The 23,892-nt window shown below is 34.5% G+C and overlaps 1 protein-coding gene across 4 annotated transcripts; it reads left to right on the forward strand.

Annotated features, from left to right (window-relative positions):
- Positions 1-4,991: 4,991 nt before the first annotated feature.
- Positions 4,992-22,950, forward strand: LOC136807780 (uncharacterized). 4 transcript variants are annotated; one of them, XM_067064407.1, is made up of 25 exons: positions 5,011-5,184; positions 6,189-6,293; positions 6,929-6,994; positions 7,357-7,447; positions 7,619-7,669; positions 7,857-7,913; positions 8,023-8,100; positions 9,490-9,571; positions 9,749-9,824; positions 10,149-10,295; positions 10,609-10,733; positions 11,071-11,124; positions 11,804-12,034; positions 12,468-12,545; positions 14,540-14,649; positions 15,036-15,081; positions 15,243-15,327; positions 15,678-15,772; positions 15,898-16,005; positions 16,333-16,485; positions 17,240-17,365; positions 17,733-17,922; positions 20,584-20,655; positions 21,560-21,662; positions 22,288-22,950. In XM_067064407.1, exons 1-25 carry the CDS (start codon positions 5,142-5,144, stop codon positions 22,310-22,312), a joined length of 2,397 nt encoding a protein of 798 aa, XP_066920508.1. In that variant the 5' UTR covers positions 5,011-5,141; the 3' UTR covers positions 22,313-22,950. The 4 variants fall into 4 exon arrangements, with proteins under 4 accessions (XP_066920515.1, XP_066920508.1, XP_066920522.1 ...); XM_067064414.1 differs by lacking the exons at positions 6,189-6,293; positions 6,929-6,994 and having other exon boundaries at positions 4,992-5,184; XM_067064421.1 differs by lacking the exons at positions 5,011-5,184; positions 6,189-6,293; positions 6,929-6,994 and adding an exon at positions 7,227-7,275 and having other exon boundaries at positions 22,288-22,396.
- The last annotated feature ends 942 nt before the right edge of the window (positions 22,951-23,892 follow it).

The following is a 23,892-nucleotide window of genomic DNA, read 5'->3' on the forward strand; positions in this document are numbered from 1 at the left end:
CTAAAAAGAAAGAATATAAGTAATGTATAGTATATAACATTCAAACATTGGAAACCATATACAACCAAGGCATCCTACCTTCCGTCTTGTACGGTATTATCATCTGGGGGAATTGTACATCCAATATCATGAACAACATTGAAAAAACCCATTTAATTAAGAGCTGAAAGGTACATCAAACGAATAAAGAAACAAGTTCCAGATTATGAAGTCCTCTCAAAAGCAAAGTGGCGATCAATATCTCACTACTACAAGAGGCGTATAGCTTGTTGTGCTTACAAAATTTATAAAGAACAGTGTTCACCACTGTTTCTTAACTTGATTGACAGATGTGACTCAAAAAAGAAGAATCGAAATGATTGGCGTCTTAACGTACCACCATCAAAATATGTTAATTATAAGAGATCATTTTGTGTTCGAGTTGTGTCAATTTGGAACAATCTGACACCAAAACTTAAAGCATGCGATTCATATGACTCATTTAAAGATGTTCTTAAAAAATCGGATATTTTAGATCGTATTAACTTTGGCGCAGTTGGAGTTGCACGTGACCTAGATTTTATTTATTATTGATTATCCAGGATTATCATCATACTTAGGATATCTTCCTCTTGATTAACTTCACATCTAAGACTTCTTTTTCGCTCTAAGCTCTAAGCTCTTACATCACTCAACTCATCTAACTATAATACCCAAGTAACTAGAATTTAAGCCAGAATCCCATCTACCTATATTTTCTATTTAATTCTAATTAACCTATTTCCTAGCAAAAGCCTTTTAACATATGTATTTTAATATTTATGTTCTTTTAATTTCTCACAGTATTATCCATTTTTTTTCGCTCAGCTAAACTATAACACTCAATACACAATTTCCAGCAATTTCTTTTTGTCGGGAGAAGACATAACTTGGACCCCATTATGGACCCCAATATGGACCCCATTATGGACCCCAATATGGACCACATTATGGACCCCCTCAAAAATGGCGGGAAAGCATATTGGTTGATTAAAGAAGCGGATATCCAAAGAAGGTTTATATTTGACCATCTGATCATTATTTTGTAAAAATAAGTCATTTTGTCAACATAAGGACAATAGAATAATTGATGAGAATACACGGGTTTCGAATTAAATCTGGCGCGAGAGAAAAAATCAAGTAAATAAAAGGAGCGATAAGGGGAAATGCCTTATAAAAGGTTGATAGATTTCCTTTCTTCTATTTTGAAAGCCAGGTGTTCATTCAAAAGATGTTTTTCTATTTTAAATTCAATAAAAGAAATATGATTAAACGATTGACTTTTTATTTTAATGTTTTTTGTTTTCATAATGACCCATAAAGTCTGTCAAAATGGAAAAATGAGCTAAAATTGCTTGATACACGGCCAATTTTCGTTCTGTTTACTTGATATTTTTCGTGCAAATTTACATGGGATCAAAGCTAAAGCTAAGCAAAAATTTAATTCGAAACCCGTGTATTGTATCTCTAAAACTACGCTTCCCAGTGTTTGCCTCTTGACAATATTTATCTATTTATATCAAAGGCATCCCATTCGGTACAATTAAAATATTTGGTGTAAATAAAGCTTGCAGGTATCCCACTTAAGTGCCCTGTCAATATTTTTGTTGAAAAGTGTCACTTTGTCAGGAAAATGACAGTTAACGTCTTTCTCGTGGAAGAAACACGTCCTTTCAAAACTTGAAGTTATGTAATGCTCTGTTCATACATAATAAAATAAAAATAAAAATAATAATAAAAGTACTATTTTCATATCTCTAAAACAGCTCTCTTGGAGCATTTATATTTTCATTGCATCACAATCTATATCCATTTGCACCGCCAGCATCCTATTGAGCATGAAAAAAACACTTGTTGTAAATTGGTGTATACACCTCATATTTTTTGATAATGTCCTTATTTACATAACTTAAGTGTCATTTTTGTCAATATTTGGGATTGATGATTTGTCATTGAAATCTTCTGAATAGCATATTTTGTATACATAATTTACATTACATATATTATTTTCATGTTATAAATTATATGATATACGAGCGCATTACAATTTTTCTGGTCTGTAATTTGTATGACCTGTGCCCTGTGTCTAAGACACGTGTGACCTTATGTTCTAAAACATAATTTCAAAGTTATTTTTGATAATGAAATGATTTTTTTTCAAGAAATACAAATAAATAGCCGGTCTATTAAACATGTGGTAACCATGATACAATTCGACCGCGTGGTGTCATGATGCAATTTGCAATTTTTGAGGGGGTCCATATTGGGGTCCATAATGGGGTCCATAATGGGGTCCATATTGGGGTCCATATTGGGGGGACCAAGTTATGTCTTCTCCCCTACAAAAATTCCATGTCGTCCATTGGGGGATAACGAATAAAAACTGGAATGGCCCATTCTTTGAAAAGGTGGTTTTTTTGTGGTTTGAAAATGGAATAACTTTGGAACTACTTATAACCAATTTTAACAAATGACCCCTCATTTTTGCGAAGCGAATTTATGAGCGAAGCAGTTTTGCTATATTGTGCACGTACCTTTAACTTCTATCCCAAGCGAAAATTTTCTATAAAATTTGGTATATAAATCACATCTTCAAACCGATGATTTTATCAAAATGACCTTGAATGGTTTGGCTTGAAGCCACGAAAACTTTCTCGGTTTGGTAGCTAGGACTGCGAAAAATGCTGTTTTAAAATGGTGTACCCTAGCAGTGTACACCAACAAAATTACCGGAAGCCGAAACACGGACTTAGAATCTGAAGTTGATCAAATTGCCACGCGGGCGGCACGCATCTAATCAATCTAAGCAGTGGTTCTTCGGTTTTAAATGTTTTTTTGCTGTTAAATGGAAACAAATCAGTTTGAACGTTGACAGAAAGGATCTTCATCATCCCTTGACTTTAAACAGCAAGTATCAAGTATCAAATAAGGTCAATTAATGAGAGGTTTTTGCAAGTCGCGTGGGCGGGCGGGAGGAGTGCTATTTTAATGAACGAAACTTACCTTGCAAAACCAAGGGGATATTCTATGATGAAAAGAAGTACGGAGGTAATCAAATTTGTCAATTTGTCAAGAAATAAATCAAAACTGCCCAAGAACCAACAAGCCATCTTTGTACATTTTTGTTTTTGTTTTATTTTTATGTTTTGATGATTTCGACACACGATTCGTGATTCGAATAAAAATGTTCGATCGTTCGACTAATATCGTTCGATTTTATTAAGGCACCATTTACACTAGAATAACTAGAAGGAAAAAAAAGAGCGATGCGCGGCGGGCGGCAGCGGGTGGTGTTGTGCCTGCGTGGATTATGTGGTGTGTTTGGGGCATTAAGGCTCTTATCTTACGACCCTGTCTCCATAGCGGCTTTATTAGAGGGATTTTTAGAGTGTCTCTTATTTACGATGGCCCCTAAGGCTCACCACGCACTTCCAGTTATTATAAAATTTGTGAACTAGAACTGTCTAGGGTCATGGCCCAGAAGGCTCACAAGACAGCACTGTGCACTTCCGAGTTTTTTTGTGACAACACTACGCACTTCTAAAAATATTTTAGAGACGCAAAAGTCCCCTCGAAAGATAGCCGTTCTGGTCAGCAAAATTAATAAATGAGTTAATGATAATAGCAAAGAGGCTCGGAAATCCCGAGTTATTTTTCTCGAGTTAGAAAAACCGAGTTACGAAAAAACCGAGTTATGACGTCATTTTTCGGAAATTTTGACGTCATTTTGTACCTTCTATATGACGTCATTCTCAATTTTGTAGGGCGTTTTATTCCCGTGACTCAATCTCGTTCCCTGCGCATTATCAGCTTTTTGATGCTTACTGATAGCGCTAGATAATACCCTGGCATTGGCTGGTTTTCGAACGCGTAAGATTACGTAATTCAAAAACAAAACGTCAGATTTCATTCGTTCCTGGGTTTGAAACCATTGCATTGCAGTGTAACTTTGTAACGTCAGATTTTTTTATGACGTATTGTTTTGAGAAGTTCCCCCTCTGAGAGGGGGAACTCGCATCAGCCAACACCAGGGTATTCTCTGGCGTCAATCAGTAACGTAAATAAAGCCTGGGATACACGGGGACGAGGTTGCCCGTGACTTTAAAATCCTGAGTTATCTCTGATGGTATCTTAATTCATTTAAATTTTCGAATCATTTCTCGTTTTTTAACTCGGTTTCGTTTCTTTTAAATTTTCGAGTTATTTTCCTTCCTGTAGATTCTCAGATTCTCGAGTTATTTTGGCGTTCACAGCAGAAGACTGAAAACACACCCACTCCAATGGCGGAAAATGCTAGCAACGTGGAGGCAAAAAAACAGAGTTGATATTTGTTCACTTTTTAGCTTCCCCGATTTTTGCCGCTGGGGGGGGGGGGGGTTTGCTGACTAGCACTTAACTCAGAAATTTTAACCTGTAACTCTTGATATGAACAACTCGGAAATGTTAACTCATTTTGCGTAACTCGACATTCATTTTAAAGACCGAAAAAAAATTCATCGCGCGGGCCGCTCGCTTGGAAATTTTCCGCCCTGAAAAAAATCGTACTTATTTTGCTAGCAACTTGCGAACTGAGGTGGAGTCTGGATCGCTTCGCAACCCTTATACAATACGGCTAGTTCTCACAAAGGTAACGACTTTCAAATAAAATTAGTTTGGTTTTCAAAATTTGAGGGGAAAATTTGGCCTGACCACCCTACCCTTGTTGGAAATCCCATGTCGTCCGCCCGCCTGTTTGAAAACCAACAAGTTAAAAATATCTATTCTCACTTGTATGAGCAAAAAGGAATCGTGGTAAATATTTGCAGCAGAAAAACTGGAAAAAAGAGAAATACTTAAAACATAAACATAACAAACCTGAACCATTTAAAAAAAGCATGATTTCAAATTTCCTTACACAGCTCTATCTACCATTTTTAGATAATTTGGCGCTGGTGTCTAAATTACATGATTTGAAACCACATATTCGTGTAGCAATGACATGGAAACATCGTCTCCATAGCAGTGATGACAATTTCACTTGGTGATGCTCCAAGCATTTCCAGGTTGCCAAGGAGCAGGAACTAAATTTGGAATTTCCAGGAATTTTAACAAAGAAAACGAAAGTGCAAGCACGTGGTTTTGTGATGTCGGTTGAAAGTGCTCAAGTCATCAAAGCCAACAGCCTTGGTATTTTTTATACCTGTCTTTACCAAATTTCTGCTATTTTACCAAAATTTTTCATATTTGGTTTTAGAAAGAACACACAAAACTCACTTACATAGCTTTAGTAATAGATATGAATAAAGCTAAAAAATCTAGAGGAGGGGATAATATTGGGCTATTCCATTTTGAAAGCATACAGGGTATTGACAAACTTTTCCAGGGGGTTCTGATCCTTGATTTTCCAAAGATTGTTGTTAATTTTTCAGATTTTCCAAGGGGTTTTAAAGGTTTCCAGGGGGCTCATCCCTTCTAAACTGACATCAATAGTCATTTTCCAGGCTCTTTTTCACAAAATTTTACTTTCCAGCTACTAATTTCGAGGGGATATTTTGTCATCCAAGATTTCCAGGGGGGGTTAGTGAAAAAAGTTCGTCAATACCCCTGTATGTACAATTTATTTTTGGAATAGTGAATAGTCCAATCGCCAATGTTGAATAATTTTTAAAAACTCCAATGTTGCAAGTAACAGAACACTCTGATGTATGCACCTTAAGTGGATTAATTTTTTGCGTGGGCTTTTTTTTAAGAATCAAGAATCTAAAAATTTTGCAAGGACAAAATTTGGCAACTCTGCCCAAAAATTTATCCACATGAATTTAATCTACTTTAAGGTACAATGTGTTTACTACCATAAGTAGGTCTAATGTGACATACCTCTTCTAATTTCAACACCCTTCTAGAGATAGGAATAGGAAGGTTGGAATCGCTGATTGATTGAAAGTAATTTTCTTTGCTTACCCATCAGAGAGGAAAAAATCTTTTGTCTATCAGTGATTTCGACTTTCCTATTTTTCATATCTCCAAAGCAGGATGCCGTAATTAGAAGAAGGATGTCGACATTAGACCAACTTAAGGTAAACATTTTTGTGTCATTGTTTTGATGCTGGAGTTTCTCATTATTCAACATGATGACATCAGGATAAGAAAAGATCTTATTTGATTTTTATTACGTTATTTCACACTTTTAGCAAATGATTATCTGATCAAGTTGAAAGAAATTGAGCATGATGTCAATTCAAACACGACTAGTGATATATTGCTAAAAAAAACAAAACTTGCATTTCAAACGTTTGGTAAAGTATTGTATTGTGGCCCTACCACTTGCGTTCATGTCATCGTTCTTTCAAAGATTATGTATTTTGATAACTATAGGCTCTGAAAGAAGGTCTTTCCAAGCTAAATGCTTGTACAGACTTTTACACTTATGCATATAAATCCGTTTTTGAGATCTAAGAAACAAAATTACAAAGGGACTTTCTTTGTCGAAACAATGGCTTAGAAGTGGGGGTTTCACCTTTTTTTGGAGCAGAGTGGGGGAATTAGATATAAATTTCAGCAGAATTTTGAAAATTGTGTCCTCTTTCAGAGATGGAAAATTGGGCAATCGTGTAGATTAATGGGATTTAGCCAAAAATGTTGCGGAATTTCGAAATTGACAAAAAAATATTCAAAATTTGTTGTGGAAATCCTTGAATTTCAAAGAAGTTTTGGTGGTAGATTTTTGGTTCTTTTTCTGGATAGTTTTATGGAAATAAGGGGAAACATTGGCAAAATTGCATAATTGGCACCCCGTGACCCCCCCTAAGAAACAAAGTCTAAATATTAGCCCTCCCTATATTCCAATTTCCTTTTGTCAAGTAATGAAATTTGTTATGAATATGGAAGGATTGATTTATTTAATTATTATGAATTAAAATTTTATCTCTAGAAAAGTACATTCCTTGTTTTGGTGTTTGCAAGGGTGTTTTGCAGATGGTCAAAAATGATCTTTATGGTTTGTAAACAGCTTATTTATATTTTTCATGAAAAAAATCTGGAATGACTGAAAGATTTCCAAAAGAAAAATAATTTTACAATCTGTTAAAAATTATTTGGCCTTGAACTCGACCTAACTTTTATTCCTACCTTTGATTGTAACCTTAAAACTTTTTTTTACCCTTATGCCAATAATTTTTGTGTATTTTTTCACACTAAGGCTTTCACACTAGATTTCATCAAAAACACTCAAAAAGTATTATAAAATGTGGGAAAGAAAGGAACACGCTATTTTCAGAGGTGAACGAAAATAAAATGTGCAAAAAAATTAACAGAATTATGGTTTCTATCTTTTACATACAATCTCATTTATATTTTCAGATGGCATATACAGCAAGCAGAAAACTGCTAACGGAGAAAGCATTGAGGATGTCCCCTATTTCATTTTGAATCAATTTGTCAAGGACGCTAGGTATGTGAATACATAGAATTGGGTAAACGAATTTATACAGCCAGTGAAGTGCCTTATTTTATTTTGGCTAATCCATCCCATCCACTAAAACTTTGTCACTCCATAACTAAACTCGCCTGTGAAATGAATTTTTCCTGAACATAATTAATATAGCTTTAAATCAATCCATAGGAAAACAGAGCACGATGAATTTGTACAAAATCTACATGAAAGAGATCAAAGGTACTTTAATTATTTTCAGATTTGATACTATTAATAGTAAGATCGAGTTGGTCTGCCTGTTTGTTATAGAAAACTCACACAAAAAACTCACACACACACACACAAAACTCACACGAATTATTTTATTTTCAGGTCATTTTCATGCTATAAAATAATATGAATATAATGTGTTTTTCACTTGTCACAGTATAGAATGTATGGGGAAGGAGCTGAGCAAAAATTTAAAAGAAATTGAAAATCTGAGGTAGGTACTTGGAATTTTTTTTGAATGAATTAAACGTTTTATTATCAATGTTTTCAGTGTTTGTACCAGTTAAAAACTGTTAATTACAGCTAAGCAAACTTTTTATTAGGTTCGATATAAATCGCTTTCAAGTAAAGATGGAGGAACAAAACAAAACTATGAAAAACTTGACAGAAGAAAACGCAAGGTAGAATGACTATAATGCTTTTTGTCAATGCCATTAACCCTAAAAGGCACTTAACCTGATAATTTTCTGTTCAGTCTTAACCCTAGATTTTGAGGCTGGCTCTTTTAATATAAAGATTGTCTCATCTACATGATTAGAGGGTTCATCTCAACTTCTTAGCAAACAGAAAAATTGTCATACCTGCAAAGATATTTAGGACAGGCCAAGGTAAAACTCATCTGAAGGAATCTTTGTGCTAACTGTAATTCTCTCATAAAAAATTGTAATAAAGTCTGTCCAGATATAATTGGCAGTGGAAACAAAAATGCTTGTAACTTTTGATAGTCAAATATAATTATGGAAATTTTTTTTGTTTGTTTTAGAGAATCAAAAGCGCTATATTTGAATGTATTTTTGGTTGAAAAATTTGCGATTTTTAGCGGTTAAATTTGCGATTGTAAAAATTGAGCTTTTTTTCTACTTATGCTATAACGTTCATTTTTACACCAGTGGTAGTTCAACCTTAGGTTAAGAAGTTTGTTAAATTTCAAGGCGAACAGAAAAGTCCTGCGGAAGATATGGGACCCGAAATACCCCTTGGTAGCACTTTTCTGTGAAATATCAAATCTCCAACTTATTACTAAAAACGGGGGTTATGTTATCTTTTTTGAACAGTGCAATTAAAAGTTGGAAAGTGTTTTAAGTGTTGGTGCATTGGTATTATTGGTATCATTGATTATTTCGAAGCGAAGTGAAATCACAGTATAATTGTTTTTATTGAAAAGATAAGCATGAACTTATATTGCCTTTGTTATTTTTAAGTCATTAAAAGAACTTTGCTAATTCACAAAACACTAAACACTGTTTGGCTATGAGGTCATTAAAGAGATCGTAAAATGTGTTATGATCGAAAAACTGTTTTATCATATCACTACCCCCGTTTTTAGTAATAAGTTGGAGATTTGATATTTCCCAGAAAAGTGCTACCAAGGGGTATTTCGGGTCCCATATCTTCCGAAGGACTTTTCTGTTCGCCTTGAAATTTAACAAACTTCTTAACCTAAGGTTGAACTACCACTGGTGTAAAAATGAACGTTATAGTATAAGTAGAAAAAAAGCTCAATTTTTACAATCGCAAATTTAACCGCTAAAAATCGCGAATTTTTCAACCAAAAATACATTCAAATATAGCGCTTTTAATTCTCTAAAACAAGCAAAAAAAATTTCCATAATTATATTTGACTATCAAAAGTTACAGGCATTCTTGTTTCCACTGCCAATTATATCTGGACAGACTTTAATTGTGTTTCTAAAAATACAAAGTCAATCGTTTCGAGAAAGAAAGGCCAAATTAGCCTAGGGAAAAAAAGAAGATACAATACAATATTGTCTATATACCAACCATATCAGATTGATGAGAATGTTAAAAGAGTCATCAAATCAATTGAAGTCAGAAGAAGAGAAGAACAAAGAACTTTCAAGAAACTATAATGTAAATACGATAATTGTTTATTGTCATTGGTGTTTCCTTTCAAATATAGTTTATTTTCAAAGTATTCTTGACAGTGGCAGAGAAATTTCTAATGGAAAATTTATTAAAAACTTTCCCTGATCTTCAAATTCTAATATGACTACAAAATGACATTCATACCTAATTCTTTTATGATAGGCTGAATTGAAAGACGTTCATGAAAAAATGATCAATTTTGAAAAATATAAAAACGAATATGACCACTTAGACGTTGGTAAGTTTGACAACCTTATAATTTTCATCCAGATGATTAACTCTGTTGTGAATAATTTGATTTCTTTCTTAAACATTTTTTTCATTTTTACATAGAATTTTTCTGACTTTTTTCATTATCCTTCAAATAAGAGAGTATTGGGTCAAAGAACAATGTTCCAGTTAGCGTAGCAAAGAGGGGCGCAAAATTTTTGTAGGAGGGCAGATTTCTATGACACTGTAATTATCTATTCATGGTATTAACTGATGTTCTTTATGTAGATGGTAATTGTTGCTTTTTGCACATCTTTTACTGTCGCACTGATCGATCATTCTTTATCTTTAGACTTTCAAAATTTTCACATATCACCATCAACACGAAAGATTTCACATGTACCGAAAAACGTCAAAGTAGCTGAACGTAAAGACCAACTGAATTCCATCCATACACTTGAAAAACATCTCAATGAACTTCAAAACCGTTTCATAACTGGTTAGAATCAATTCCTTTCAGCTCTAATAATATATTGTGTCAAACTTTTAATGCTTCGAATACTTTGTCGAGCCCTTCAAGATAGATAAACGACAATTTCCATGGATTGAAATTAAAGTATTTTCGTAAACTGATTTCGTATTATAAATATATAATTACAGCATCATAAAAATCTGCTCTCCTACACAAATTTTGCGCCCCTCCTGTCTACGCTACTGTTCATGTAGTATAAGTTTGTATCTCTGAATCTTCTAATCTCAAGTCTTATCCTTCTTTTCTAAGATTGATGATTGGTTCTGATGTTCCATTTTAGAGTATGATCAACATCTAGCAAGTCGACGTCGTAATTTCCTTCACAGTGAGAAAAGGAAGTCCATCATCCCTCAAAATGATGCTCATGAAAAAGATGACCAGGAAGATGAAGAAGAAGTGAAAGGGGTAATTCTCGCTCATTTCTATACCCTTTATTAAGTACTCATATCAATAATTTATACAATAGAGTCTTAATGACAAAAATTTGTCCGAGTTAAGGAAATTTCGAGAAATGGAGTAAGGAACTATATAACTTATTCGAGTCAAGGAGATTTTCGAGCTACAGAGGTTCGAGTTAACTGAATTCACTTTATATTCATTGTGCAATGATATCATTTGCTATTGCTCAACACACGTTCCTGTAAATTGGCAAATCAAATTATTTCACACGTACTAGCCTTCATTGGTGAAATTTGTTTTCAACGAAAATTGTTTCTTTATTCATTCCGTTTTTATTCTACAGATGAAAGTGACCACGAAGAATTTCTTGGAATCCGTAAAAAATATCCAAAGAGAGGTTAGTTCCCACTAACAGTCAAGCATTTCATCCAATATTTGATCCAATATGTTGGATGAAATATTGGACCTGTTTTACCTAGCCTTTACACTGGTTAAGATTCGATGGGTTTGTATAGCAGTGGCAATTTTAATATTAACTTCAAGAAGCAAATAAATCAAAAACGAATTTTTATGGGAAGAGGGGGGATTATAATTGTCCTTGGACAACCTCCTTCGAGGGGTAATTGTTCTAAGAATCCATATGGCAGCCGTTTGATCATTTATTCACGGTAAGTGAATCCAGTAACACCTTCTAATCCAGGAAAAGGATGGGATATTAAACACAATATACGACTTTGACCATTATATCGTAAACCCCCTTCTCACAGACCTGGTAGGATTTTTTTCAGCCAGTGGGGGTAAAAATAACAGACTGGAACTCAGTGGGAATTGATATTCCATATTTTTTATGGATGGGAATTTAAATTCTTTTGTTTTCAAGTCAGAAAATCCAGTGGGGATGGGGAAAATAGCATAATAAATATTTTACAGTGAGGATTGGTCTATTTGATTACTTTCAATGGAGACAAAAATTGGAGTATAATTTTCCACCGGGGACGATATTTTGGCCAATTTTCCCAGTGAGAAGGGGTTACAGTGGGTCTTTAAGAAGGGGGTGTTTTCGTTTCTTTTGATAGATTGGGCTGCTCAAAGAGCAAGAGCAAGTCATTACAAAAGAGGTCTCGATAATTGAAGAGGATGAGGGAAAGGGCAAGGAACGTACCGCAAATAAATACAACAAAAGAAAACCATCTTTCAAAAAGAAAGAATCTGAAATGACTGGTGATTTAATGAAACTGATGGAGAAAGGAAATACAGAGAATCCATTCGTGCCAAATCAACAAGTTCTTAACAAGTTTTCTTTTATGGTAAGAAATTCATTTCATAACTAAGGCATTGCCATATACCCTATACACGCAGGGGAATATAATGGCTATAGCCTTCAGTTTTTAAATTCATTATTAAGGAACACATTTGCATGCCTTGAGAACCTTTTTATTTAAACCTTTATCAAGCTATGATATTCAGAATTATGTTGAAGTTGCATTGGCTACTAGTGATGATGTCATTAACAAATTTTAAAAAGTCTTTACTCTTTATAGAAAACTGAATACTGCCATCTTGGTCAAAGTGCACGTCCAACGAAAATATTTAGTCCATGCCGTAAACTCAATTGACGGCAGCATCAAGTCAAACTTTGGCCGTCAGTTTAGGATATTTTATGCTATGAGACTGAAGTAGTTAACGTAATTGTCCTGTTGTCTTGGCAGTAATATTCTTTTATTTCATCTTTCGTTTCAGTTAATGCAATCAACAAACAATGGCCAGTATTACACAGAGGTCCCAGGTTGTGATTTTTGTCAAAGCTGTCGCGAAAAGGTAAAACTAATTCTGACCATTCTTTTGACCAGCATTTTTTTAGGATAATTTCTGATTTTAAACGCCCTGTGAGATATTACTCCTGGTTGGCTTAGATAAATCCAAGATGATTAACGGATATGGGAGTCACAGACTCTTCGTCCCCGGTAGGAAAATACCCTGGAATTTTAGCCCCAATGGGAAATTGACCTATATTTCATCCCCACTGGACTTTTTAAACCTTTGAACAGTATAATTTCTATCCCCACTGGGATTTCAAATGAATCTTTATCCCCACCGAGGAAAAAAGTTCCACCGGGCTGTGAGACAGGGTTTATCTGAACGTAAGAACGAGAATTAGAATTCGATTATTTCAACGACGCTTATTTATGAAACAATGATTTAGTTGTTTTATATCAGGGGGGATCGGGTTTAATAATCCGAAATGATAAGCCGTCGTCGAACATAGAGGTCGTCGTCGCCGGGCATAGAGGCCGTGGTCGGACATCGAGGTTGTTGTAGAACATGGAAGTCGTAGCCGGACATAGAGGTCGTCGTTGCACATAGAAGCCGTGGCTGGAGGTAGAGGTCGTCGTCAAACATAGAGGTCGTGGCCCAATTTTATTTTGGTCTTTATTTTGTAAGTTCTGGTCTGGAAATTTGACAACACAGTCTTCAAAATACACCTTCATCGTATTTGAGTATAGCTAAGTCACGTCGTCACCGGACATAGAGGTCGTCGTCGAACATAGAAGCCGTAGCTGCCGGACATAGAAGTCGCCGTCGAACAACGGGGTAGTTGGTTAACTTTTCAAAAATATTTTTCTAGTAGCCGCAAGTTTTTTTCAAGATCAATCCGCTGTTTTTCCTGGGCTTACCAATAAGTTGATTTACAAAATTTTAGTTCAGCCACCTATTTCGTATTTGTTGAAATTCAGCACCCTGCAAATTCATTCTATTTGTCAAATTAAATTAAAGCAAAATATACCGAAAAACGGTTCTAGGTGGTATTTAGTACTAAACGGACCAGTTTGTAAAATTTCCGAAACTACTGTATCTTTTAATAAGTTTTAATTTTAATAAGTCAAAAGTAATTTTCAGTCCTGAGACGTAAAATCTAAGGCTAAGCAAATTAAGACCAGTTTGTAAAATACACGTGATATGACAGTTGACAGAAAACGACTTTCGCCCACAGAATATTTTTTGATTTAGGTTCACAAATATCTGTGAACTCCGAATAGCTAGATCGGCAGGTTTAACAAAGTAAAGCTAGTTTTTGTGGTTTTGGCGTTAAAACATTTTTTTCGAACGGTGAAGAGGGAGGACCACAAACTCTAGAGTTTGTGGTACTTTTGGGTGTTTTGGAGGTTTCTTCATCAAGTACACTAAGAGGAAATTCCCAGGAAATTTCAGCAGAAAAAGCATTTGTATATTTACAAAGGATTGTAAAGCAACAAGGCTTATTATTATATTTGTCCGGCCAAGACCTCTATGTTATCGATGACGACCTCTATGTCCGGCAGCTACGGCTTCTATGTTCGATGACGACCTCTATGTCCGGTGACGACGTGACTTAGCTATACTTAAATACGACGAAGGTGTATTTTGAAGACTGTGTTTTGAAGACTGTGTTGTCAAATTTCCAGACCAGAACTTACAAAATAAAGACCAAAATAAAATTGGGCCAAGAATTCTATGTGCGACGACGACCTCTATGTTCGACGACGACCTCTACCTCCAGCCACGGCTTCCATGTTCTACAACAACCTCGATGTCTGACCACGGCCTCTATGCCCGGCAACGACGACCTCTATGTTCGACGACGGCTTATCATTTCGGATTATTGAACCCGATCCCTCCTGATAGTTTTAATCTTTTCAATTGGAATTCTGTTTTTGAGTTTTTATTTTTATTATCGGCTATTAAACTCTTTGGGTATTCATTTTCCACGCTGTGTCAAGCTCCTATTTCAACGAATCAAATTGTCTCATCAGCTGTTTTTTATTTTATTTTAGACGTTCATCTGCTTACATAAATTGAATTGTCCAGAGCATATTCTAAATTTTACCACGCCCTGCACAGATTTGAAATTTATACGCCTAAAAGTTCCAGCACCTGCAAACAAGTAAGCGCTCTCTTTTTTTGATTTGACCTCATATTCTTTCAATATCACGTATCTGACGCCGTCGCCGTATATACAGTTGACGCTCTCTAAGTCGCCGTCAGCGATAAACTCTCATAAACGACATTCTAATATTCGATACGCTCTTATTCGATGAATATCCAATTCCCCTTCAAAATCGAATTAGAGAGCGTCAACTGTACAAAGAAGGATTTTATGCAAGTTAAGACACACGAAGTCGAAGTCAAAGCGGGGCTTCACTCTGGATAAAGAGTAAATCTAATCTTGAATTCGATGGAAATTCTCTTATTGTTAAAGAATAAAGGAATACTTTATGTCATTATATCTGTTCCCCTAGAATGAATAATTGGATACGATATTGTTTTTAGGTCAAAAGCAAAAGATGCCAAAAGAAAAATTACTTTTAGCAGCAAGGTAAATAATGGTTTATTTCTTTTATTGATCGAAACTTATATTATCAAGAGATATTTGAAAAATCGGAAGGATATGAATTTTTTCCTCAAGGAAGAACTGGTCAAAAAATGCTCCCTCGATAATCCTCAACTACGAAGTAAAAAGATGTTTCTTTTCAATAGGAGTTGTATTTCCATAAGAAAGTGTGGCCATGGTATCATGAACATTTCCCTGAAGATCCACCTTTAACACGATTACTTCAAAAAGGTTTGCTATTCGTTTCTTTGTTCGTCGAGGAAGCTGTAATATTCGAAGCTTGTTGTCTGTAGCCACTTTCAAACCTTTTTATGATATGATATTAAATAAACTAAGATATCGCAAAAATGGATACTAATGTGTCTCAAAGAAAAACTTGAAGCAGACAAACACTAAACCACTTGAACAATAGATTCTTTTTATAAACATTGCTTCGTCGTCAAATTTGTTGTTTTTTTAGCAAAGACTGCCTGTCCGATCGAATTAACTATTGAAAAATTGTACGTTAAATGCTAAGCAATCAAGAAAAAAGAGCAATTTTCGGAGGCTCTCTTCACTAAATTCAAATTCTTTTCTTGCAGGAGATTTGTTGGATTTGATTCATGAATTTTTCGCCTACATGTTGTGGATGGACAACGGAGGGGACGAAGACAACAACACTCCCCGTGCTTTCTTGGTAGATATGTTTTTTTTTGAAGATTAAGATGGTAGACATTTTTATAAAAAATTTTCCTGTAGAAAAGTGAGTATTGAGTAAAAGTCAATTCCCTGTATGATTGCTGAATCCATCGTTCGTTACAGGATTCTTTGAAGTCATTCATTGAATCACGTTACCATGACAATCAAGTTGTTGGTGTTGTTTTACATGAAATCCTCAGCCATACAGAAAAATTTCAAAAGGAAAATCAGGTATGTTCGAATCTTTTTATGTTACATTACCATGCTTCGCTTTGTTGACTCTTTTTTAAAGTCTCCTTTTGTTGAGAACCCTCGTTTTTCCTTTCTAATCTCCAATCAACACAGATATCTTACATAAAACACTAGACAGCTATTCTATCTTTACCAAGCCAAGACAGCTGAAGCAAAATAAAGCGCCATCTTTGCTAAAGTAGGTCACAGTAGAAATCTTGGTTTTCCCTGTTGAAATTTTTTGACACTACGATGACTTCAAAGTTTTAAGGATCGCGCAAGCTAATTTGCCCCGATGACCCTGACCCTAATTTGATACTTTTCAAGGAAATCAAACTGTTCGGCAAAATATGCAATGGATCAATGGACGCTGCATCATTCCGATATGTTTTGAATTATGCTGACATCATCAATAATAGACGGTGGAGGAGAGCTGAAGAAGTCGAAGTACTTTTTAAGACTCTTTACCATTTTGCGACAGTGAGTAATTTTTTGTTGATTCTGAATAATGGACAGTGTATTTTGTTTACGGAAATTAGCCTATTGATTTGGTTCAGAGATGAAAATAAACTTCTAGCAAATTCAAATTTACTTTATGATGCTTAAACGGTTAATTTCTATAAAATTTCGCCCTCGGTCAAAGTCAAATCAGACCAATTCCTGCAAGCTTGACTGTGGTTCTTTTTTGAGATTTTCAGGCTTAAATATGCGTTCAACACACTTAGTTTCTTTACTTAAAACATAAAATGGGTTTAAAATCTGTTAAAATCAGTCTAAAAACTGTCAATTTCTGAAATCTAAGGCTCAGATTGTTCTTAATTTTTTCTAAGGTTTTGGCCAATTTTAAGCCTCGTGTTCTTATGAAATTGTTCTTTAAAAAAACGTTTATGGCTTTGCTAGCAGGAATAAAATATTACGATTTACACGCTTTTCTCTTTATAAGAATATATTTTATAAGAATATTCATGATGAAATTGGACAAAAAAAAGATTATTCTAAGAATATCACCATCGTTTGGAAACTGAACCTTTTCTTTCAAAAAGCCATTTTTTTGCTTGAGGTATGTATTGCATGCTCATCAGTTGGGGTCCTTAACCTACCGTAAGAATATTTTAGGATGATTTTCTCCAAAAAAGTTAAGAATATCCATAATGAAAGGAAAAACACCATTCTCAAAAGTTTACTTACCCACGACTTACTGACTTACTTACCTTCTTTATCTCTCTGTCTGTAGGATGAAGAAGTTGATGTCATGAAAATTGGTTATATCTCTTTCAGTGAAAATAAAATCAACCCTACCTTACTTCAATCTTATGTTTTGTACATGCTTTTGCACGAGAAAGAACCAAGAATGATAGAGGTATATTTCTTCATACACTTACTTCTTTCTAATCAACGGACCTTTTAAAACAGGATTTCGGAATCTCTCTTTTTGACGAGGTGGAAGGCGGGGGGAAGCGAACAGTTAGTTTCAGACGTAAATGACTATGTTTTTATGGAATAAATTTCATGTGGCTTAATTTTTGCGATATATTCGTGTTTCGATATATTTTTTTTTAAGCGCCTAAAAAAAGAAATAAATCTATTGAAAAAGAGACTGCAATTCGCGAAATTTACACGAAATTGATGTGAACATCTTTCCCAAACGTATGTATTTCCCTAACGATCAAATTGGCATATGTTCCTTTAGGCTTGATGCTGAACTACTGTTACATTTTCGTTTACAGCTATCTGCAAGTCTGAGGTCTCACCCAGTCAGACGTCCTGGTTACTTCACCGATATTGAATTTGCTGAGGCAATCGAGACATTGATTACACCGTTATATTCTGACCACTTGAGACGAAGATTATTTGAATCAGCTATGTTATCGTCAAATAAACCGAAAAGTGGTTTGATCAAAGTCGACACTGCGGCTCGTATCTTTTCATATATTCTCGTGAATTTTTTGATGATGTCGTTGGGGAATGGTGACAAGGGATTTCTAGGATACGTTTCTCAGTTTCTCATACTTTCATTTTTTGAAGGGCAAGTAAAATGTTTCCACTAGGGGATTTTAAAAACACACCAAGTCTTCATCGGAGTGCTGGAGGGTTTTTAACTAGATTGGATTAAAATTCATGGTTCAAACTTTCGCCGGATGGCGGATTTATCCTTCTCTAAGGACTACTTGCCTAAAGGGGCCCGACAACCTTGAAACTTTGCAATTCATAGAAACATACTTTCCGGAAAATCCTGACCAAACTTTATGAGAATCGACCGAAGTTTAGTCAGATCTTCCTGAATGTCAAAACTTCTCTCACTAGGGTGGAATTCATATACTTGTCAATGCCTGCGTACCACTGCCAGTATCATTGTTGGTATTTCACCCTTTCTGTGCCGGTGTCAGCATACATGTCGACATGGAGTATGAAGTAGGGGTTGGCCCTTCTCTAAACGCAATTTTGATTTTGAAACCATATTTTTTGGTAAAAGTTCCAGAATTTGTGTAAGATTTTGGCCAAAAGAGTCAAAAAATTTCATAAAATTTTCGATCGGCTTTTAATCATGCTATGAATGAGATTCAAATTTGTTTAAAGTTGGATTAGCAATGCGTTCACTCCCACTTGTCACTGAGATAGGGATGTATTTTGGCCCAGGAATGGATTATGTACACAACTGGCGAGAAAAAAATGAGAGCGATCTGGAGTGAGACAAAACATTTTTCACACCTCTCGAAATTGAATTATCCACCCGTACAAGAAAAAAGTACAGTACAGAAAATGTAATTACTTCAAAAGGAAGCCGATTCATACTCCCTTTTAATAGTTTTCCTATGTGCCTCCAATCACCGCCTAATTAACAGTAATTGATCCCAAATAGACGTTTTTCAAACATTTAAATGACATCAGAGAGTTTTAATGTGAGAATTTCTATAATATAGCTTTGCATGTGCTCCGAACTCTGAAGTGAATCCTATTAAATCATCGCGATATCTGAACAAATGAATTTTCCCTTAATTTTGTTATCTTGACAGGGTGCAGTTTTAAATTTCCACTCCTTTCAAGAATTTCCTTATGGATTTGATTCGTTAAAAAGCTTGAAACTCACATTATTTTTGCTACAGTGACTTCACCTAAATCTTATTTGACTCGAATTTTGAGAGAGTCAAATTTAAATACTATTATCCAGAACGAAATTATATCCAGACAGTGGGTATGTTTGCAAAGTATTAGCCTGCTCCCAACCAAAAAGATCCTTTTGGGCAAGGAAATGTCTTAATTTTCTTACAAAGATTGATGCATATAAAAAAATGAGCGGGAAGAATTTTATTAAATATTGCAAAAACGCAATTTACCGTCCCTTGAAACATTATCCCCTTATTTCATCATAATGATATTACGCCATTCCTTTCAAATCAAATTCCCACGTCAAAATTTGAAGAGATCCACAAGTTAATAGTGTTAGAAAGTTTACAACATCTTAAGATGATTTTATAATTTGATCAGTCTTATTTTATATATTTTTTTCAAACTGCAACAATCTTCCCATAAAGGGTTTTCTGCACTGTATCCCAAATTTCAAGCTGTTCTTGCTCTATAAAAAACTGTGCATTTTGTATGGAGTTTTTTGAATTTGAATAAGTGAAACTGTTATGATTAACACCGTTTAGTTAATCTCTCAAAATGAGGGTGAATCTTCATTGAAAATCTTAGTCGGGGATTGTCTATACCCACAGTAGTTGATCAATTCTTTTAAATGAAAACTGTAAGATGATCAAGTCAAGCTAGGGTCTTTCAATTCCTTTATTTCAACTGGAGTTAATCCCTGTTAAACAGGTTGTGCCTCATCTCACACTAAATATTTCCAGGTCTTTAAAGTTGCATCATAACATCCCTACAAGCCTTCTTCAATCTCGTGTTCTTTGTCACACTGTATAATATAATGTTTTTGTAAAGCTTAGATTAATTTCGTTAATTAGTTTGTGAGTTGCTGTTTCGACTACCCACAATTTTAGGTGATGAGCTGAGAGAATTGAAAAAAGCGCTTTCCAACGAACCCAAACATTTTGCTTTAGACAACAGTGCCGTAGGAAGCATTTTCATATTGGGGGGCTGAAGTGACACCGCGAGGACCAAGCATGGTTTGGCCCGAGGGGGAAAATTTTGAAAATTTGAGCTCTAGATTGCTTGAAAATGCACTCAAAACATGCACTTAAAATACAATTACTAGTATGACAAATTAAAAAAGAAAAACTTTGCATTTTGCAAAATAACCATTTTTGAAAAAATTATTGGGGGAGGCATAGCATCCCCTTGCCCCCCCCCCAGTTGCTACGGCACTGGACAAAACTAAGAAAATCTCTTATGAAGTGATGCTTTAGTCTTGAAACCTCGAATTAGCACGGTGAGAGAGTTAAATCAAGGAGACAATTTTTGTAAATAAGTTATATATTGTTTCTGTTTGCTGCATAAATCCGCAAACAAACTCATTGATCGGCCAATGTAATAGAGGCTCTCACTTAGCGCTTTGGATTTTTTACCTTTTTCTTCTAGGATGTAACGAGCAATTTTTTCCTTGACAAAAATTACAAAATATAGAAATATGTGCGTATCTTGTCATGGCAAGTTCAAATTTCCAAAGAAAGATTTCTCAACATAAGGATACACTAGGTAAGAACCCCATCCTGCACACAAACGCCCAAACAACATGTCCATCGAACATTCAACTAAGTTGTAAACGTTGAAACTTCACGTTTTTTATAAGTACAAACTACATAAGAACATAATTCGATGGTCAAAATATTTTAAATATTTTCACAAAATGCTGAAAATAAGAACATGTTAAGAACATTTCTAGGCTTAAAACTCAAAAAGTTAAAAACATCCAAAGGTTTCAAAAAATTTGGATATTCTTATAAAAAACGTGTAAACTCTAAGCAGATCATCCATTCTGTGCACACCATACTCTGCTCTTAAAGGGATGTGGCAGCGATGACACGGGGATCGGCAAATTTTGCAGTTGTTTTAACACGTTTTCTTATAAGAACAAACTATATAAGAACATAAGGCTTCGGTGGCCCACATTTTTAGGTCTTGTGGGCTCTAAAACACCTGTTTTCTTACAAAAATGGACAAAAATACTTAAAGAATGCTGAAAACAAGAACATGTTAAGAACATCTGAAAGCTTAAAAAAAACAAATTTATCGTTCAGTTTTACATTTCCTAGGGGCACAACTGTGCTTGTGTGTTATTTTCACCAACCGCTGACCGCTCACACATTCAGCATAGTGATCAAACATATCACGCATCACGAAATGAAAATAAATTAAATTCTAATTTTAGAAATTTTATACTATGAAACGCTGTAAAATATACGACCTTAGCAGCTCCGTGCAGGGTGAATGTCCAAATGTTTTTCAATTTTGATTAACCTTTCCATTAATTTAAACAGGAAATTTTATTCCGAAATTGAATTTTCATGACCAGCGGTTTTGAGTCTCCAGCTCATTATTAAATTTTTATTCATGCACGACCTAGCCTCTTTTTTGAGACAATTTCCTTTTTTAATTACAGGGGATTCACTCCAAGTTTTCTCAGCTAAAATGAGCAAGGATGGAGAGAAAGAGCTGCTTCCAAGCACCTCGTCGCTGGGCTCTTTTAGCATCGAACTCCAGAGGTAATAATTGCACGCTTTAAATAAGAATACACTTAAAAGAATCTCCATGATGAATATTAGAATATTAACATCATAAAATTTTGCTGCTGAAGCTAAGAATGCCATTTTTAGAGCATTTTCAATTATAAGTCGCCAATTACCCCCAAGGCTCACTCCTTTCACAAAAATGCCATATGATTGAGGCGTATGTACTAAAATGTTATAATCTAGTCTGAATTAGGATCCTAACCTAAGAATGCTGTAAGAATATTTCAGGATGATTTTCCCAAAGAAGTTAAGAATATCCATGATGAAATGGATTTACACCACTCTTATAAAAAAAGAAGCGTGTATTCCATATTTTAACTTGGAATTATAGATTTAGGTGAATTTATTTACATATTGATTTAAAGAAGGATGATCAAAAGTAAAGCAAAAATTCATTACATAACATATTTTTTGGTACCCTATGTATTTCAGCCATTCCTCAAATTGCTCTTTTGGACACTTTTGAGCATTTATCAGCCTTTTTATTCTTATAAAATTGTCTCTCAAGAAAGATTGTATTTCGACAAAAACGTTCATCCATGTGCAGCTGTTTATTTATTTGAAATTTACGAAACGAAATTTCTATTTATTTTTTTAGAAGGAGATCATCATGCAAGCTATAAAAAAGTGCGAATGGTATCCATCAAGATTGTCGTATGACCCTAATTATGAGTTTGGGTGTGGCATTTATTATTTTTGAGTCAATTTGATTGGCTGTTTTTATTAGCATAAATTATGAAGAATAGGACCACCCACTCCATTCAAGGAATAAATAATACTGACGTACATTCATTTGGTTTGTTTACATAATAATTATTACGTGAAAAAATATGTGCTATTGTTTAAACCTATTCACCATGGTTGTTGATTGTCTCAAGCTATTGAGAAAGTTGATCTTGTATTTTCTCGTTTGTTAAATTTATAATGAAACATAGTCTGTATACATTTTAAGCTTTAAATAGGTATGGTTTTTTCTGTAGCGTGGGAAAATTTAATTTTAGAGTTTTTTTCTCTGACTTGGGATATTTTTCTACTTTTTTATATTTATTTTTTTTATATTTGAATGACTTTTTAATTTTCATGTAATTTATATAATTCTCATCAATACGCTGAACAATATAAAGCCACAAACTTAAAGTGACATAATATAAACTGTCAATTATCTTGAATTTAATCAAAATCATGACAGAATTTATTAAATTATAATTTTTATCATGTGATTTTTTTAAACATTCGTTGAAACAAAAATATTGCCAACAAACATTGTCGAAACAAAATTACATCTTTGTCTTAAACAACTTTTTCACACCCAACAAACTTTTTTCACAGTTGTTGATAAACATTTTGAGCATACTGGTATTTGGCGCAAATATTTCTCACATTTTTCTCACGCGCATCGAATACCTGCTCTTAAAAGAAAAGGCGAGAATGAAATTGTATCAAAAAGGTTTTTTATTTGCTTGGGAAATACTACAATAATTGACTTCTAACACCCTTGTCCCCAGTCTTTTCAAGTTCCTTATTGCCATATATTGTTCTTCTAGACTGGGCACTAAGTTCCTCATAAGTGGATCATTTCTTTCTTTTTCCACGTGGGAAATAATGAGCTTTCATTTTGACATTTGTGTGGAGAATTCAAAATTGCTTTTTTCACGCACATGTCACATTCTTGACCCAATTTGGAACTTTGTTTAAATCTCATTTGAAATTCGATATTGATTGAAGAATAATCCACCGCCGCAAGGAAATTCCGACTGCAAAAATATCAGTAATATGTTCGCCATTGATACAATTTATTAACAATAAAACTTCTCAATTTTCGGTAATAAATGTTTACCTCAATCAATAGTGCTAATAATTCTCGAATATTTCGATACTCGGCTATTTGTTGGTTTGGATGTGTTTACTCTAATGAAAATTTATTTAATTTTGATCATCCTTCTTTTAATCAACTTATATCAAATTCACCTAAAATTTCCCGATTGCCTGCTCATATGTCTCTGAAGATGCTTTTTCAAATGAGGGGTAGAATAATTTTTTTGCGGTTTTTATTTCTGACTTTGGGCATACAAATCATCTCTTTCGTCCTTTTCAATTCAGAAAATTGCACAGAAACCTTCAGCACAAAACATCAAAAACAATAAACTTATATAGCATTGGATGCACTGGGGACAAATCTCAAGGATACAGTAGCGTGATTATA

Source organism: Clytia hemisphaerica, unplaced genomic scaffold (assembly GCF_902728285.1).
Source record: "Clytia hemisphaerica strain Z4C2 unplaced genomic scaffold, Clytia hemisphaerica genome assembly, whole genome shotgun sequence".
Lineage (NCBI taxonomy): Eukaryota > Metazoa > Cnidaria > Hydrozoa > Leptothecata > Clytiidae > Clytia > Clytia hemisphaerica.